The sequence below is a fragment of the Lethenteron reissneri genome, chromosome 18, assembly GCF_015708825.2.
Source record: "Lethenteron reissneri isolate LAM-NWPU_2019-01 chromosome 18, ASM1570882v1, whole genome shotgun sequence".
NCBI lineage: Eukaryota > Metazoa > Chordata > Hyperoartia > Petromyzontiformes > Petromyzontidae > Lethenteron > Lethenteron reissneri.
The window spans coordinates 9,225,853-9,245,139 of NC_083796.1; the positions used below are offsets into that span (position 1 = coordinate 9,225,853).

At 40.6% G+C, this 19,287-nt stretch overlaps 1 protein-coding gene across 3 annotated transcripts in view; it reads left to right on the forward strand.

The window, feature by feature from the left end:
* LOC133343844 (uncharacterized) overlaps positions 1–17,338 on the forward strand; it is a 35,558-nt gene extending 18,220 nt beyond the window's left edge. For 2 of the 3 annotated variants that reach the window (XM_061553752.1, XM_061553751.1), the window contains exons 7-13: positions 4,515–4,661; positions 8,815–8,852; positions 9,672–9,795; positions 12,498–12,668; positions 13,681–13,766; positions 14,200–14,670; positions 16,166–17,338. In XM_061553752.1, coding sequence (XP_061409736.1) covers positions 4,515–4,661; positions 8,815–8,852; positions 9,672–9,795; positions 12,498–12,668; positions 13,681–13,766; positions 14,200–14,670; positions 16,166–16,423 — 1,295 coding nt within the window. In that variant the 3' untranslated portion in view covers positions 16,424–17,338. Of the gene's footprint in view, positions 1–4,514; positions 4,662–8,814; positions 8,853–9,671; positions 9,796–12,497; positions 12,669–13,680; positions 13,767–14,199; positions 14,671–16,127 lie in introns of all 3 variants that reach the window. The other variant, XM_061553754.1, reaches the window with a different exon arrangement.
* The last annotated feature ends 1,949 nt before the right edge of the window (positions 17,339–19,287 follow it).

Consider the following 19,287-nt stretch of genomic DNA (forward strand, 5'->3'; position numbering starts at 1 on the left):
TTTTTGTATATGAAATTTTTTCACATGCCTTTTATACCAGGTTTTACATAGGTAACATTATAAAGCAGAATGTCTCTACGATTACATAATATTACGTGAAACAATCGTTTGCATTGAAACAGTTGTTGTGATTGCGCTATGACCTGAAATAGATCATGAATTGATGTAGAAAAAAAAGTGTGATTTGTAGTTATTACGTCATTCTTGTATGATGGATACGGCTGCAAAATTTTGAGTTCTAGAGAACCCAGTAGGTACAGGAGCTTTCTGAAAGTTGTGATATAATATTTTTGGTCGAGTGGAAGTGCAGTGGGCCCGTGCTACCCTACGAACCTGGCACCCTATGTTCGAGTCATGGCCATCGTTACTATCAGTGATATCTGAACATGTTCTCAGACCCTTGTGCTGACTAGCTTGGTGAGGTATGGTTCAAACAACTGTTGTGACTGGCATAGCGTGGTGAGGCCCTCATTCCATCCAGCAGTAGATTAACGACGGCCTGAAAAATCTAAATAAATACATTTATGTTGTCTTTATTTCATGTAAACAAGAAAAATGACAAAGCATTTAATGACAATATCGGTGAATCTCGAGCGCTTTTGCATTCGATAACATGGTATTTTCCGTTGCAGTGAAATAGCAAAAAAATGCATCAGTAGGGGGCAATGTTGGCTTCGGTTTGAAATTGAGTGACTGTAGGACCGTAAGGTGTAGCCTTACCCTTTAAAATGTTTGTTTCTTCCCTTGGAACGTGTCACTATTGCACACCGTGAACAAAGGGAAGCTAGTTTTCCATACCCCCCGCCCACACCCCTGCACGTTTGAGCCAGTGCCACTACACAGATGTAGAGCAATTTTTTTTTTATAGACTTTAGACGTGAAAGTTTCCTGTGTTCAGTGAACAAGCCGACATTTCTGTTGCATGAGGAGGTATGCACAGTCGGTGGTGCTGCTGCACAGCGGAAAGTGCACTGCACTATGAACCTGGCGACATGAGTTACATTCCGAGCCACAGCAAACGTCAATTGTGAACCACGTCAAAAGCCAATTCCGCTCCCCCCTCACCGACCCGCAATAACCAACGCGATGCAATGTGAGCAAATGACCCCCATAACCAATACAGCGTGGGGACGTCAATAGTATATTGACAAAAGGCTAAACATTATTATTACTCATATTTTATATCAACATTCTATTCCATCAATAAGATTATCGGCATCAGTTTCTGACTTTTGTCGGCATTTGACTAAATCACCCACGCTCTCGCAATAAAAGGCCTTAGACAAAATATCTAAATGATCAAAACCATGTATAAAGGTGGAACAGCTACTCTAAGACTGCATGCAGAAAGTAACTAAATACAACTCATATTCTTATTCTTGGTTCTTTCGGTAAAGTCACGTAGAAGGAAAATAATAAAATAATATTAATATAAAACAATACAAATTCTCACGACGTTTCGACTGCAACACAAGCAATCATCATCAGGTGTGAAATCCACAGCAAGAATATTTGAAAATACAACTCATAAGAGAAGTCAGGCAACCATGTGTGTATATCGCCAATTGCATTCACAATATTAGGATATTTATTTTAAAATTGTATTGCAAAAATTAAGGCATTAACAGAAATGGTGCTATATTCATTATAACAACCAATATAAATTAAGGGCCGGAGATTCTATAATTAATTGACAAATACGACTATAAAAATGGGCTCAAGATGAATATGAGTGAAAAAGGTCACAGAGAGCAAGTTACACACGAGAAAAACATTGGGGGAGCGATGCAAATGGAATGAAAAACCCAATGGCATACTTATACCTATCGCACTCATTGAAGATGGATTTGGTTAAAAATGATTACGTAAAAAGGCAAGCAAAAGCAGGTTGGGATCATTTAGCAAACTGAAATTGAAAGTGAAAACTTATCAGTGTGCCAAAAGAAGAACATTTTCAACGATTCAACATTTTCCTGATATGAAATATGGATCGGAAACTGACAAAGAAAGTTGAGTAAAGCGTTAAAGTACACAGAGGAGCGTGGAAGATGTGCATGCTGAGCTTTACGCCGAGAAGACATAGCGCAAGTATCACATAACAGCGCACCTATTGGAGACATCGCTTTGACTTTCAAGTTAGCGGTGGGCTTGGACAATGCACATTGCGTGCAAGGGTGAAGGACAAGGCTAATAATGGAATAGCAGCCACAATTAAGGAACATGCCAGAGAGGACAATCACCGAGGAGATGGAACTTTGAGATTAGTTCATGTGCACTCATGAGTGAGATGGATAGTGTAATTACAAGAACGTGATGAATGGCAATTATGGTGGGGGAGCCCTTCATCCAGCAGTGGATCGACAATTGTTATAGATGACGATGACAGTGAATTTACTGTAGTGTTAAATGTCAAAGCGGGTAATTGAAAACGTAATGTCAGAATATCCACTTCCAATCTACACATTTATCCTTACATTTACACACACTGGAATCCAGATTGATGTTTCACATGCATGATTTCTATATATATAATATAAATATATAAAAACAGTGGTAGATATAGTAGTAGGTTTTTACCCTTTTAACTGGTACAAAACTGACACCTTTATTCAAGGCATCATGTTTGCAATGACCACAACACAAGTAGTCAAAAAAGCAAACAAAAAGAAGCAACTCTGATAAGGATGATAATATGCACTGTCCTTATTATCATCCTTATCAGAGTTGCTTCTTTTTGTTTGCTTTTTTGACTACTTGTGTTGTGGTCATTGCAAACATGATGCCTTGAATAAAGGTGTCAGTTTTGTACCAGTTAAAAGGGTAAAAACCTACTATTATATTTTGCCACTGGTAAAAGAGATCTCATAGTGTAAGTGGTAGATATTTCAAGTAAATTCCACGATACATCTGAATTACCCTCTGGTTTGTCACCATTCTCAGTCATAGGGGACTTAAACAGCCATGATTACATGTTTCCGGCAGTCACCACGAGTGCTCCACTTCAAGGCATTTGTTGACCTGCAAGGTCACTTGCCGTGAGGTCACACATTCACACAGGATATCAACCTCCTTTTGGACTCCAACCTTACGAGCCGACAAAGCCTCAACATCATATATTCGGCTGAGACTCATACCATCAATTTCTGGAAATTCACCAATTATGAGGCTGTTGTATACGAGTTGAAACTCAACACAAGATTGATCAACACACTGACGAGTTTTTTAAACTATCAGTATTTCACCCACCCTATCATGTAATATAACTGGTAAAAAAGTAGGTCATTTGGTGGATGGCCCTTACCCAGCTGAGAAGTGTTTTCTTTCCTTTTCTCAGAAACCTACAGCATTGATTCGGTGCTAACAGTACTATTGAGGAATACAATTAATTTGGACGGGTGTTGCACATTTCTTCTGCTTTGGGAGATTTTCCTCATATCGAGATACTCTTTTGAATTGTCTTCAGCCTCACTGAGTTCAAGCTATAAGCTCGCTTGAGCATACAAGTAAACTACCAAGCGCTTTTTTTTGTTTACCTTTCATTGTTTTCAGGCGTCAAGATTTGTAACATCATCAAGGCACCAAGTATGTCAGAACACAGAGGATATACACTATGTTAAAACACTTAAAGCCGTCTGCCTCCCGGCTTATCTTCAGGCTTATAATTTCCACAATTGATAAACTTTGAGAAATGTAGTTCTCCATATTCAAAGAGATAGATCCAATCATTGCATTGTTATATCACTTAAATAAGACCATTGTGACTTATCCGTGTGAACATTATCACATGAATTATTCAAATGACATTTTTTTCAGTGTTAGCATAGAGAATATATGTTGAGCTGGATAAGATGTCTGTGAAATAGTGTTATATAAGTAAAATAAAACCAATTTTAAGTTGAATATCTCTTCCAAGATACCTGGCCTATGTGGAAGAGAAGGCCAACATACGTTTTAGAGGGGCTGTCTAGAACTCCCTCCAGTGGTGGCCCTTCTGCCCACAGTGGTGCGAGTAAGAAATTGCAGGGCTGCACCTTTATCTTGAAATAATAAACTACTACTAAAACTATTTGTATTTTACCATGTAGGCCTGATGAGCTTTCCAGCTCATTTTTTTCAGAAGCGACCAGGCCAAAAAAAAATCATAGCCCAAAAATGTGTCTTTTCACGTGGACATTTTATAGCAGCCAAACACTCCGAATGCACGTTTGTAAATGTGGAGGGAAAAACCGTGGAGGACTCGGAGAAATGTGAAGGACCCAGAGAAAAATCCACGCGACCACGGGGATAAAGTCATGCAAACTCCAAATATCCAGCAGGCATTAGGGTCGAGATCGAACCCACGACATCCTATACACCAAAGCAAGGTAGTTAACATCTCTCCACTTTGGCGCCTATCTCATCCCTTTAATCATGGACGAGTTAGGCATTGCTTCTGGACATTTTGGTATCTCACAGCACTGTTTACAATATTATTTCAAGTATATAACCTTTTTAATCGTCTGTTGTGCAAACAGCGAGTGGAAGGCTGTACGCTTGGGGGTATGGACGCGCATGCGGCTGCTTGACTCAGGACCTGCTAAACCCCGAGACCATGATGATGGAGCGCTGTGGCAAAGTGATGGCTGTGGCAGGAGGGGGCGCCCACAGTCTGGCCATGACAGGTCAGTTTCTCCCTCTCTCCATCACGGTGTGGTCGAGTGTCCGGAGTGTGATGATTACACCGGAGCTCATCAATATCACTCATCTTCTTGAAAACATGGATTTTGTTGTTGTTGTAAAATATTGCTCGTGTGACCTAATGTCTCCATTTATTATACCACTTCAAATCTATTTTAGAGTTTTAGAGTTGAAAACTCCAGCATGTGATTATCTTTGTTCTTAATCGCTGCATTGATTAATTTATAGTAACACGTTCTACATCAATATTTAAGAGTATTATATTGCTATAAACTCATTAGTATCTGCTGGTAGTAAAATGTATATTTGTTATTTTCAAAAAGTTAGAAACTTCCAATTAATTCGTTTCTTTATTCAGGTGATATGCATTCCCGTTATATTTACTGCATTTGCACAAAGAGTCCTAGATATATGTAAAGGAAATACACATTACTTATGTCACGTTGTTTAGTGCAGCGTTTGTTGGAGTTTGGAATTTAGTTTTAATTGCCTTTGCATGATGGCCATTTCTTTGGAACGATATGACATCATTAACTTTGCGATGGGTAGCTGTGCGAAATACACCATTGGGCCTTTTCAAAAAGGCTAATTGGGAAGGGGCCTCACTACAAACCTTTCGCTCATAACTATTAATGTGTTTAATTACTTTACTATGTTTGTTTTATAATGAGAATTAATAACTGACTATTTACAATCCTATGTGTATCCACTGTTGCTCAAAGGCCACCCTCCCCATGCTGTGTCAGTCATTGGGTTGTTTGACCATATTTAACCACTGCTGGTCCATGGGTTAGTGAAGGTGGGGGCCCAGTACCGGTTTAAATAGCACACACCACTGTATTGAGTCACAGTGGAACATAGAACTCAGTTTAGTGCACGAATCACGATGTCGCCACTGCGCCCCAAAGCAGAAAACAAGTTGTACGTTCGTTCTTAATCAAGTGTTCATCGGTTTGCTATAACACGAATATGCATGAGTGCACGTTTTTTGTTGTTGCCATGTTCATGCTGTAGTTCCAACAGTATATTAAAGAGCTCAATGACTTGTGGGACACATTCCATAGGCTGATAAAAACGTTAGCACCAAGGGCCTAAAAAGCACTGGCCAGTGGTTGAGCTGTTCTGTCACACATTAAGTGGACCCAAAAGACTGGATTATCTCTAGCGACGAGAGCAGAACATGGCAATGTATGGATGAGCTCGCAAATGCAAGCTGTGTGCTTTTGCTCCTCTCAGTAATTCTTGATTGACACACCACGTGATAAAAGGGATAGTAGTTTGTTGAAATAGTGGTTTTGGCTAATAATATAAATGCCCCTTGTTAAGCAAAATGTGTATAACACAACTTTGTTTTGTTGATTCATTTACGTTTATATGCTGCATTTATCAATGGATAATTGAGTACTCTGTATCATCTTACAAAATTGTCAATGCAATGCTCATGAGAAAACGTATTCTAAAAGATATTATTTCTAAACATCTCTTGACTGCCCGACGTAAATGTGAGATCATTGGAGACACCGGGAGGCTTCCAAAACACGATCGAAAAAGGACAGACTACTTTGATGAACTCGGTAAACTTGAAATGACCTGTGTATATTTATGTACGCTGAAATCAGCCATGAAATTGACCTTTACATCACCCGACTGACTGGCTGGCTCCGATTAAGTTCCTGCAGCTTTAGCAGAGCTAAACGGACTCGAGTGACATGTTCTGGTGCTCTCGCGTCATGTGGTGTTGGTTTGTTTGCTAGTAAATATTTACAGATGTATTTGCAGATAGAGCTGTGTGAGCTTCTTTGCGCCAAAAGTGGAGATCTTTTTTTTAATGCCGTCGCTGATTGCTGAATAGAGGGAGGTTTTAAACTATATAAGAAACACAGCAAGCTGGTTAAATGGATGTTTACACTCAATTAATCTTTGTGAATCACCACCTATGAAGGCCGGTATGGCCTGGCGAGCTAACAGCACTTCCCCCAACAGTCTGCAAAGGCTATATGGGGGATCTTTGTTTTATATTTTTATATGTGGGGACCATTGTAGTGGTTCGTGCAACACCAGCACTACGAATCCTCTCACAGGAGTTTGATTCCTGCTCACGACCAACATCAATGACGAATATCTGAACTGGTCCTGGGTCTCCCCTAGGTTGACTCAGCCTTAAATGAGCACCTGATGCAGTGTGTAAACATCAGCACTGAAGAGACAAAGGCGGCCAGACGTGGTGTTAGCCAGCCATCTCCTCGTGTGCCATGCCGACCTCCATAATAGGTGCTCACTAACATTACTTGCCCCAAAAGTCTGTTAAAGGCTATATGGAGGCTCTTTGTCTTTGTTTTTATATATATTATTCTGTTGAGATGCACTGTAAACAGCAAATACGTCCAGCGCCACAGACAAGAACGTATTTGGGTTTTGTGAAAGATTTTTCACCTTCTGCCAAAAAGCCCCTAAATATTGCAGCACCCTCCGCTTGACATTTCAATTTTATTCCTCGTGGCTTTTGACATCTTAATAACCAGGGACGCTTCCTCCCTGTAGCCTGCTGAATCGCGTTTGCACGACTCCAATTCTGGCCCTAGTTATTTCTGTCCACTCCCTTCCTGCAATATATTGAAGCTTTTCACCTTTAACCCTAATCTTCCTTGCATGTCTGCTGTATTTATACGGAATCTTACGAAAGATTTTGCTATACGCTGCATAAGAATAGTTCAAATTTAAAATGGTTTGATCAAATGGGTTGGAAGTTAAAATGCATATATGCTCTTAAAACAAGCTTGTAGGATGCAAACATTTTTGTTGTCTTTGTGAAGGTTACTCACACACCCAATATTTTACGATGCTATTGTTTATGCAGTTTCAGGTAAATTATTCACGCATTTTAATTTTCACCTAAAGCTAATGCAACGCCATAAAGTGCGCCCGTTTCAGTGATGAGTGTTTGATATAGATGATAGCAATATTTAGCATCACAATGTTTCATTTTTTCAGTCAGTCGTTCGGCGTATTGTGCAAATCACACGCACGAGGAGACAGGCGAGCACTTTGCTAAAGAGGTGCGGGTAATTTATAGGATTATGCATTAGCATCTAGTTACGGACGGCGCGTCTCTCTCCACCATTAGCCATGCCTCGTACAGCTGTGCCGGGATCGGCTGACCCCTCCTGCATCGCTGTCACGGTGGCCCAGAAAGATGATAAATGTTTGCAGGCCTGTAACCAAAGCCTACGGCGAGGGCTTTGGCTTTGCCATGTGGAGTTGAACACCCCAATGTGCCAGGACAATACGCTGCCTGCACATGGCACGGGGCCAGTGGAAGGCAAGCACCCTTTTCATTTGCCAATGGGTGTGTGCCACGCTCTGGACACTTGTCCATACACGCGGTCTTCTGTAAATTCCACCGTGACCCTTTTTTTTTTAAAGGCGTGAGCTCTTTTTTCATACAGCAAGATGACAGGATTATTAATGACTGGAGGGTGACCTTTGTGACCATACATATTCATGTTGTGTGAGTGCGTATGGGGTGAGTCACCTATTAAAATAGACAGGCAGTGAACAGCATCACATAATTATTAATATTATACTGAATATATAACACCCCTTTTTGATTATTTTCACAAAAAACTGTATATATGCAAATAAATGAATATGTTCTCCGAAAATAAGTAAATAGATAAATAAATTTAACGAGGCTAATAGTTTCTAGAGCAGCCACGGACATGCAATATTCACAATGAAAAAATATTAATTACGAGCAAATCCAGTCGCTGAAAACAGTATTGGAACAATATCTGTTCACCAAAACGTTCAAGTTTACCATACACAGACACATATGTATTACAGACACTATTCAGCATCTATATAAATGCAAATGATAAATTGCAAGATTACAATGTATTAGGATATAGTAGAGTGCATGGAAACATATATACTCGATAGATATAAGAGAGCCAGAGAAACGATTTTGAGAATGTGATCCTTTTTCACTTTGCACATCTGTAAAAGCTTCAAGTAAACACTGTTACATTTGTAAATTAACATATATTGTAGTTAGCTTTGCATTGCTTAACAATAGTTACAATATCAAGCTTTTGTATTGGCAAGAAAAAGCTTAATCCAGATATGTCTGTTTTGCAGACAATGGAAATGTATACTCCTGGGGCTCAGGTCAAGAGGTAAGCACGATTTGGCTATACAAGCACAGTATTCTATGCTTTTAATATGTATATTATCACGTATTCAATTTAATGCATGAAGGCTGCTATATTGTGGTGCAATATTCAAACATTAGTGAAGTGAATCGGCGTGCTATAACACTTCTAGTTCAGACCATTGAAAGTTACATTGAGTACATTTCATGTTTTGATGTATTTATTTCTTCTCATGAGTGTTATGCACATTTGCTTTGTTCATGGCAATTGATTATTACTCATAACAACAACAAAAAATGGTCCTTGAATGTATTATCGAGAGTTCCGGTGTCCTCTGTTTGTCGAGGGGCGTTCAAGCGTGGAAGAGTAGGCCAAATACCCTATAGAGGGGCTCTCTAGGGCTTTCTCGAGTGGAGGCCCTTCCCGCCAGCAGTGGCGTGAGCAAGCAATTGCAAGGCTGCCCCTTTGCCTGTTCTGTCTCATAATGTAGCTGCTCACTTAACTAATAAATGTTGGATAAATTTCGATTTAAAGCTTTCGTGACTGCAGGGATTCATCTTCTTGATTCTTTCGGTAAAGTCACGTAGAATGGAAATAATAAAATAATATAAAATAAAACATAATAAAATTATTCTCACGAGGACGGCTGCTTGCGTTGTGGCCGAAACGTCGTGAGAATTATTTTATTATGTTTTATTTTTAATATTTTATTATTTCCATTCTACGTGACTTTACCGAAAGAACCAAGAAGATAATGTTGGATACTCGGTGTTGAATATCCAGCCACATTGACACGCCACGTCCCCAGTTCTTCATGTCCCCGTCCATCTCTTGCGGCTCTAGGGACAGCTGGGCCATGGCCAGCGGGTGCCGTTCTCAGTTGTGCCGCGGCGCCTGGCGTGCCCTCCCCTGGATGGCCGGACCGTGCAAATCACAGCTGGGGATGCCTACAGCGCTGCTGTAACTGGTGATGATCTCCCTCCAACCCCTCGGCCTCCCCCAGCCCCAACTCGTGCCACTCCACACTTCTCTGCGTGGCAGGGGCAGAGGGAGTGCTGGGTTCCAGCCGTGTGTCACTTCTACATAAAATGGAACACTCGATGCATAACTCCATCACAGCTGTGTGTCAGCACTGTGGGCAGCCTCACAGAGTCTCACACAACGTGGCGTATGCCCTTAATCCCGCAGTGTTTGTGCAGGGGTGAAGAAGGGACAGGTGTAATGTAGTTAGTTATGTTTTCTACTTGTATGGACTTGTATGCACTATACAAATATCCGTCAATAACCTTACACGGTTTCCTGCAACGTGTGCGAATCAGGCGTGGGTCGCATCTTATGAATGTAGCCGATACCCTGAATGGCATAACGTGGGCAATTGTACTGTAAAGATAAGGCACGTCGTTTGCATGATAATATTCTTTAAGGTTTCTTATGAATGGAAGTACATCACATACATTACATAGTCATAGTCAATGTAAAAAAAACGTATTAAAATAAATAATACATTTACACGTATGCACAACTGTTGGGATTTGATTACAATCTTAGGGCAGAGTATTTTCAACAGTGACCACGAGACCAAAATACTTGTTAGTCAAAAAACTCGGGGTGGTTTCCAAGCGTTGCAGAAGGAGGGGCGCACAAGGAAAATGGGGAGGCAGTAGAGGGGAGGGAGGCAGGAGTCATCCATGACGTATTTGCAGTCAGCAAGTACTTTGGTTCACCCATTTATGTTCAGTTATAACTTAATTGCCACATTCACGAGATTTAAAGAAACACAACTCCTGTAGGAATCACTGCCCGGCAGTTCCATATGCAGTGTGAGTTCCACCAATGCAGCCTTACCGTGAAGAAATTAGCCATTTTTTCCCATCACCCGCAAGCTGTGCAATGATCTTCAGGCCAGCTTGCCCTGTTGTATCAATACGCAACAATCGCTGAAAAACAAGAGCATTGATGAGGCTTATTTGGTCAAGCTTGGGTGACTCAGTACGCACCACAGTGGTGGTTTGCACCCTTAACACATGTTTTATGTGAGGGCAGGGCTGTTTCATTCCCATTGCAATCCTATAGGACTCTATGGGGATTTTAAGCCCCTTTCAAATGATGATAATTGGCATTGCTCCACACTGCTTGTATGCATGTCACATAGCTTTGCACAGGGAGCCACACATAATTGCAATGCAAAGGCACCGAGTTCACACAACAAGCCTTTAAGTGCCAATTTGATGGCGTTTCAATGGTTCCCTTATGCCACCCACTTAAGAACTTTAGCTACAACAGAGTGGCAATAGAAACACACCTTATTTTGCTCCTCTCTTTGCAACTATTCCCATAGAGTATATAGTTATTCCAATAATCTACCTAATGCTTTTAATTTATCTTGGCTTTTTGGATCTTGGGATGCAAGGGATTAATTGCGAAGAATAGTGTTGGGCTGCATACGATTCTTACGTATTTGCACTTTACTTTAATTATTTTAAAGCCATAAAACTCATGCCAGGGCTCATGAATAGTGGTACATAAAATGTATAGTGATAACCTTGTTTTTTATGATTGTAAACTGCTTACATATAATTATAGAGCTGGCAAAAAAAGTTTTAGGAATATATGCAACAAAAATGCAGCAGCCGAATACTATGCTGACATAAGAGTCTGATTTTTATTTCATATCTTTTTAGCAATATAAAAAGTGCAGGAATGCATAGTTTACTATACAATAAATATACATTGTGTGCATATATGCATTCTTATCACTCACGTCTAAAGCCGTTAAAACCCTTCCAATGTAAATTTCAGTATCCCATATAGTCACCATTCATTACACACTTCATGTTGGGTCAGCTTATTCTCTGGTGTGTTCTGGAATATCCACTATGTCCATAAAGGTATCATCCCTTATTATAGGATTAGAAATGTCAGTTTGAACTGTGTGGTGGCAATCTTTGCAACATGTTTCTTATGCATGTAACTTTGTGTTTTTTGACTGCAAAACCCGTTTTTTTTACTGAAAAACTTAGAGATCTTCACCAGTACATGCTTGAAGAATTTGAAACAATCACATCCAAGAGGTTGCACAACATGTGGAACTGTAATGTTTTGATACGATGTGCATTGCCAACAGCATGGCAGATATGTGGAAGTTCATAGGGATACAATGTTAACGATAATATCTTCACACTACCCAGTGTGTGTGTGAGTGTCAGTATAGTTTTATAGACCTGGCTCAAATGGCTAATTATAATCATTTTAAATGTTATAACTTCATGGACACCCTTTATCATCAATTAACCATTTAAATTAATTCTTTATATAATGTGTTACATTGTATTACCATGTTATTCAATGAATGCTCAATTTCATCAACCTGGGTTGAAAAATAATGAATCAATCCACGAAAAAAGTAATATATATAAATGTCCGTAACAATTGGCCATGCATGACATCGCTAACATCATATGCATGATATATGTCCACTCTCATAATCACTGATGATTTGATAATCGTTCAATAGGCCCTCTGAACCACACTTGAAATTCAAAAAGTGCTAAAGTGCCTCCAACAGCAAATTCTCGCAGCAGCAGCAGCAGAATTTAGAATCGGGCTATAAAAGTGTGCTACGCACCTAACCACGAGACCAACGTGACACTAAAACAACTTGGTTTCTAGCCAAAGGCGAGCTGTACATGTGGGGAAGGAGCAGCCACGTGATGGGCGCTGGGAGCCCAGCGGAGCGGCGAGAGTGGGTGGCACGTCAAGTCGACCTGGCGGGGAGGCCCGTGAGAGCGGTGAGCTGTGGCTCCTGGCACGCAGTGGCACTGACGGCGGAGGGTCCTTCTGGTGAGACGTTTCTCTCAAACGCCTCGCGACTGCTGGTTGCATCGAGTGACGCATGTGTGTGTGTGTGTGTGGGGAGCGGTGGTGTAGCGGTTAGCGTGCTGCGCTATGAACCTGGCCGTGACCCGGGTTCGATTCCCGCTCACGGCCAACACTAGTGACGATTATCTGAACCGGTCCTGGGCATCCCCTAGGTCGACTCAGCCTTAAATGAGTACCTGGTGCGGTGTGTAAACATTGCCACTGGGGATACAAAGGTGGTCAGGGGTGGTGCTGGCCACCCACCCCCTCGTGTACTGTTCCGGCCTTCTTAGGTGCTCGCTAACAGCACTTGCCCCTACAGTCTGTTAATGCTATACGGGGGGTCTTTATCTTTATATATTACGTTCCTGTTTTATGACACAGGTGTGCTTGGCATGGACAGGTAAGGGGCCTGGTTTGTGGGTGCAGTGCTCGGGAGGGAGCGAAGGTGCTTTTGCTGGAAAATGCGCTTCAGCATACCATCTTCACCACTGATCACGATGATAAGAATATCTCTCAAGCTGAGACCATTGCTGCATCTCAGATTTCCAGGATCTGCCACACAGAACTCGGTCTACAATGTAATGTAAAAGGCAGGGTTTATCTTTGTTGTGGTTAGTACCATTATTTGTTTTTGATCGTGCTATGTATGGTAGATGCAGCATGAAGCAATTCTTTTTGAAATTTGCGTCTGCTGTGCTTTAGACATCGCAGTGTTATCTACAAAGAGAGTTCTTATTGTTTTATGTTATGAGAGAGTCTGCCGATTCCGATAATATATGTTTGAAGTAGGATGGATTCCCAAGACCAATGTGACATTTCAGCAACAGAACAGATGCAATGTCAATGGAAAGCACTGTCAAAGAATACATATTACTCTTGGTTCATCCGGGCATCATTATAATAATGATATTAAATGATATACAGCACATATACTCGTGATAGGATAAACATAATGTTAATGCCATGCAATTATGTGTAATGTTTCCCCTAGAGTGGCTTAATTCCAAGGTGGTTGAATATGAACCAAAACAAACGCAGGTGAAGCAACGAGAGGGTTTGCCTCTCACTCACAGCCTGGTAAGTATTTGTTTGTGATGGTAAAGTGACACTGCTGGCAAACACCTTACCTTCCTCACCTGGAACAATGTTTTTTCTCCCACATCCAAAGCAAGTGATGGCATGCGTCGTGGTGCTCTTTGTTGTTGGTTTATATTGCAGAAGATTGCATGATCTTGGGCAGCCCTTGTACAGTTGACGTCATGTAACTTTAAAAAAATATGTATACTTTTGCTCCATTTGAAGCAATTTAGTGAATTGTGGGCATTTCCTTAAATGTTTTTTTTTCCAACTCCAAATGGCTTCCATATGTCCCAACATATCATGAACTCACACATGAGTTGTATGTTGAAGATGTAAAATGACTAGAACGTTTATATGCAGATATATGTTCATTCTAAAATAATTATTGCTAAACTTAAGTGTTCTCTTCACATTTTTTCTTCTTTGACAGATGCTCAAAGAGCCTGAAAAGAGGACATTAAGAAATTACTCTTCAGATTTTGGCTTTTTCATAGAGAATGACGAGACATCTAAAGACAGTTCAATTAATTCTCTTAAAACTGGCATTAATTTGGATTGTACAGATAAAACTGAAACAGAAGAGAAAATTAATTCGACTAAAACATTTCAAATTCAAGCAGACACCTCAGTGCTGTCGCAGGATTCGCGTAAGCACGTGAACCATTCAAACGCCGTGATCACTGACAACGAAACTGCATTGACGGGCCAACCGTCAACCGGAGAGAAAGTTGGAGGTAGGACATATGCAGGGTTGGCCGGCGAAAGATTACCTCAGCAGCTGCTTGCAACCACAAGGACCCTCAAGGGCAACGAGACACCACCAACCGCCAGATCCAAGAGTGCAACTGCAGGTGTCCGCCGTGGACTTTCAAAAAAGGCTTCAGACATGCAGCCACCCTTGGTAAGAACGCTTACCTACAGAGACAATGCAGTTGCGTTTCATTTGGGTCGGTAAGCTGTCACTGTCTTTACAAATTAATCGGTATTAAACTGCAGTTACTCTTTTCGTATTTATTTTTTATATAGTCTCGTTTTCATTGAGTACATCTAATTCTCTCCAATCACAGTGTCATATTATGAAGTGATTTATGACTGTCTAGTCACCTTTTTCATCTACATGCTTAATTCAATTTGCATACACACGAAATTGTGATTATGTTGCAAAAACTTAGGATCTGGCTTTGCATTTCATTCCAGGCGCTGTTGCCTGATAGGGCATGGCGAATTATGTCAACTCGGAGGCAGGGTTATGGAAAATAAAGACTAACTTAGAGTGAGAGGAGACACTTTACACTAGGTGCAGATGGAAAACGGACATGTTAATGACGTTGACAAACGGACAGTCTTGAATGACAACACAGTATTCCGAGTTTTCCATTCGTAGACATTGGGTAGCAAACAAACTTTCAAGAAGTAAAATCATTGTATGGATACCATATATGTATGTTCAACTTCTTTCGCACCGTACGTAGCCAACCGTGTTAATCGGAGGTACAGGGAAAGGACAACAAACTAAAACATGATTGAAAAGTATCAAATGAGTCTGAAGATTGTAATCATGGGAAACCCAGTTACGTCATTAATTGGCAATGCGGAGCCCACATTTGTTGTACTTAATTAACCACTTCTTACTTAACAAGATGTGAATAAAACCGGTTCCTCTATAAACATGTCACGCAAGTGAATACTGGACAAACACAATTCCTATTTTTGTTTATGTAACTTATTTGAATAAGTAAGCTTGCAAATGTTTTACTTTTTTTTGCATGAACTGTGAAAGCTTTTATGCTTGCCGAAGAATAACTTGGTTCTAGCCTAGTCAAATGCTAACAATCTGTAGTCAGTATGACTTCACCCAGGAGGTAGCGCGATTAACATAACAATGTCCATTGCTCTAATTGGCCTTCCCATGATGCAGTTCTTTAATTACCTTTGATTCATTATTTTACTTTATTCATTATGTTGGCTTTCAAAGGGTTTTGTTGGCTATTCAAAGTTCTGACAATATTCTCAACACACGGTATTACTACCACCCTGGTGTAACAGCACAATTGGGTTTGCAATCCAGAAGATGCAGATTTTATCTGCCCATGTGGCGGCTGAAACAATCGGGCAAGTTTCTTAAGTTCCTCTGCCTCTGTTCACCGAGCAGTGTCAGAATCACATATTTGCTTATACTGGAAAAATTCAATGAGCTATACAGCTTTTGTCCAGTAGGTTAACCTGTATAAATGGATTCCCTGCAGTTAGTTAATCGGCAGCTCGCGTGTGTTGGAGTAAAGGGTAGATACTCCCACTTCTGGCAAGAATACGCCACGGTTGTTAACGTTACCGTGATACAACACACATCATTTTCAGAATTCTCAAAGACGTCTGTTTGTCATGGAACGGTGAAGGCAAAGGAGAGGCTGCCGTGGAAGGGGACGCATTCCCGGGTGAACAGAGACTCCCACCTCCAGCCGCTCAAACAACCTCCAACGGCTCGTCCATTCTCTGCCTGGGAGTCAGGAGAGAAGACCAAGCGCCTTCCAATCACTCGGCGCCCAATCTACTCATCCGGGAGCTCCTGGAGGGATGTGGCGACGGCTTCGGATCCAGTTCTCTCTGCCCAGAGTCCTGCACAGGACAACCCAAAGTGCACTGATAATGCATAAGTAAGCAGGCATCGTGCATTTTCTGAATTGTACTCGGCCAGTGTGGTGGATATGCACAACTCAGAATTGTCGTAATGGGCTGGGTGAAGTGAGATGTGAACTTACTGTAGTTGTCTACAATGGAGCATGGCACACCTACATGAGTCGCAGATGTTATTTATAAACGTTTTACATGATGCACATGACTGGAATAGCATCTGTAATCTATGTAATTTATACAATATGCTTATTTTCCTCTGACAAAAAAATAGGCTATGTGTATTTAGCCTACTTTTTACAACAGTTTGTATGGGTGGTGTGTTACACTTGTAAGCATTACAAATGTATTTTTTGTTCTATCCCTTTATAATCATAAAAGTATATTAATTGCCTCATGCTATATATTTTTTCCGTGCAAAACTAATCATGCAATTTCCTTTTTTTTCGTTGAATATATTACGCTGATAATTGAATATAATGGGAATCCATTGTGTTCAATTATTTTTTGTTTGAATTTGGTCCAGTTAATAATATTCATATGCTTTAATAAGATTTGTAACTCAGAGCTGCTAATATTATATTAAAGAGGATTTCCATTTTCATTAAATGTTGTAAATTTAACAGCCTGTGTTAACATGTTTTTTATGTAATGCTCGATTTTGCATTACTTTTAATGGAATAAAAGATAAAATGTTACAGCTAACTTGCTGTTAAACTTAATAGAAATGTGATCCTTATCAATTATGCAAATAATACATGTGGCTTTTTGTAGGTGGTGTAAATGGTAATTAAACAATTTAATTTACAGCACCCTTTAAAATGTTTGTGTTTTCACGTATGATTAACATATAAACATTGCAGTTTTGTAAAGACAATCTCTATTCTGAATAATTATCAACAAACGACTCGATTGAATTATTAAAGGATCAGAGAGCTGCTGTGATGATCGTATTCAAATGTTTGAAAACACTTGACATCAACAACATGCGTGTCAATGAAACACATTAACTTGCCACGTCGCACACATTTTCAAGTGCCTTCAGTTGCGCAACGTGATGCACGTGTTCTAACATATATTTCTGTACGTAGAACAATGCGTACATGTGCAGCCCACATCGGCACATTCCCCGATGGCACTGCTCGCAACAACAACTGTGCATTAAGGGTACGCTTACAATTTCCGTCGCCTGCAGGCTTCAATGTTGTGGCCCACATTAGATCAGCAAGAGCAAACAGATTTAAGTGAGCACTAAGGTAAGGGAGTTGATACATAAAGGGTCATTTAACGCCATTTAATGTGAGGGGTGGCAGGAGCTGATGTGCGGGGAGCATATCGGGACCACGCGAGTGTGTGGGTGGGGAGGGTGAAGTCAAGGATGCAGAAAATGCATTTCCCCTTGCCTCTATGGGGGGCCCATCTTGTGCCCTGCCACTGAACTCACGGTACCTGTATGCTGGCTGTTTCCACCGTGCCGTGGCCCACGGACCTGGAGACATTAAGCCATGACACAAAAAAAACCTCCCTTTATTTTATTGTCTTTGTACGAAATGTCATTGCTTGCGTGCCGTAACGCACGTCTTGCATGGCAGGGAAAACATGGAGGTGAAAAGCACCTGTGGCTGACAGCCTGACCGTTTATCGATGAAAAAAGAAAATGCAGCGACCAGGGGCTTTGTGTGTGTGTGTCTTTGCCTTGTTCTACCCGCATGGAGGCTTGGCAAAAAAAAACAGACTGACAAGTGATAATAAGAGAAAAGAATGGAAAACATTTGAAAACAATAAACAGAAACGTGTCTGCCATATTTGTTTTCATTCCATGATCAAAAGCTGCTGCATGGTTGAACAAATCATGTTTACCTTTTCACTTCTCGTGCATTCACATTAATGGCTATCTTTAGCCAAAATGTGTTTTATTCTGTCACACACAGAAATATGAGTAAAATATGATGTATCATATGCGGTACATGTGTGATATTAAAGAGATACTGTAGTGCAACTTGCAAGATTTAATTTTCCTGTCATGAACAGTTGTAAAATGTCAACTGACAACCTGTGTGGTAGAACTAATGTATATTTCTAAATGGAGCACAGCACATCTAATGCCACACACACCAGCACATTTATCTTTATTCGTACAGCAAAGATCAGAGCAAACAATTGTAATTTTAATAATTTACATAACACGACGTGGGTGAAAATATATTCTGCTCGTTCATCTTTACGCATAAAACCACACCGAAATCTGTACATTTCCCATACATTTTCATGATGTCCCTCAAATTAGTTTTTTATATCCCACATAGCAGTATAACAATGAGAGAATACTTTTATTCAACACACACACCACCTCCCATCAGTCTCCCCTACATTATCCCAACCTCCTTTGTATAGTTCACTGTCCCCTCTATGGTATTAATGGGTAAGGTGATGTCATCTTCCCATGGTGAATGAAGAGTATTGTAAACCATACCTTGAAATGAAATCTAGTTTTCTTGCAGTCCATGATTCAACATGTGTAATGCTACTGTCATACGCAGGTGATATATGGGTGTGAGTAGGTCGGGAATGAAATATATTTTCATAACAAACATGGAACATGTTTGCAATAAGTATACGATTCAATACAACGCTGCACTCCGTTGATGAAGAGATGAATAACCGGTTCAGAGGCATTGTGAGCTTCACAAAGTGCTTGGAAATAAGCACCTAATTAGGCGCACACACATACGTATGTCTACACACATCACACAACGGCAGCCATTCACCGCAAGGTGATGGTGACATCACCACGGCCCTCGTGCAGGGCTTTGTGCACTGGAGCACATGCAAGACACAATGATTTCACATTTAGCCTTACAAACTGTTGGGGTAAGTACTGTTGACG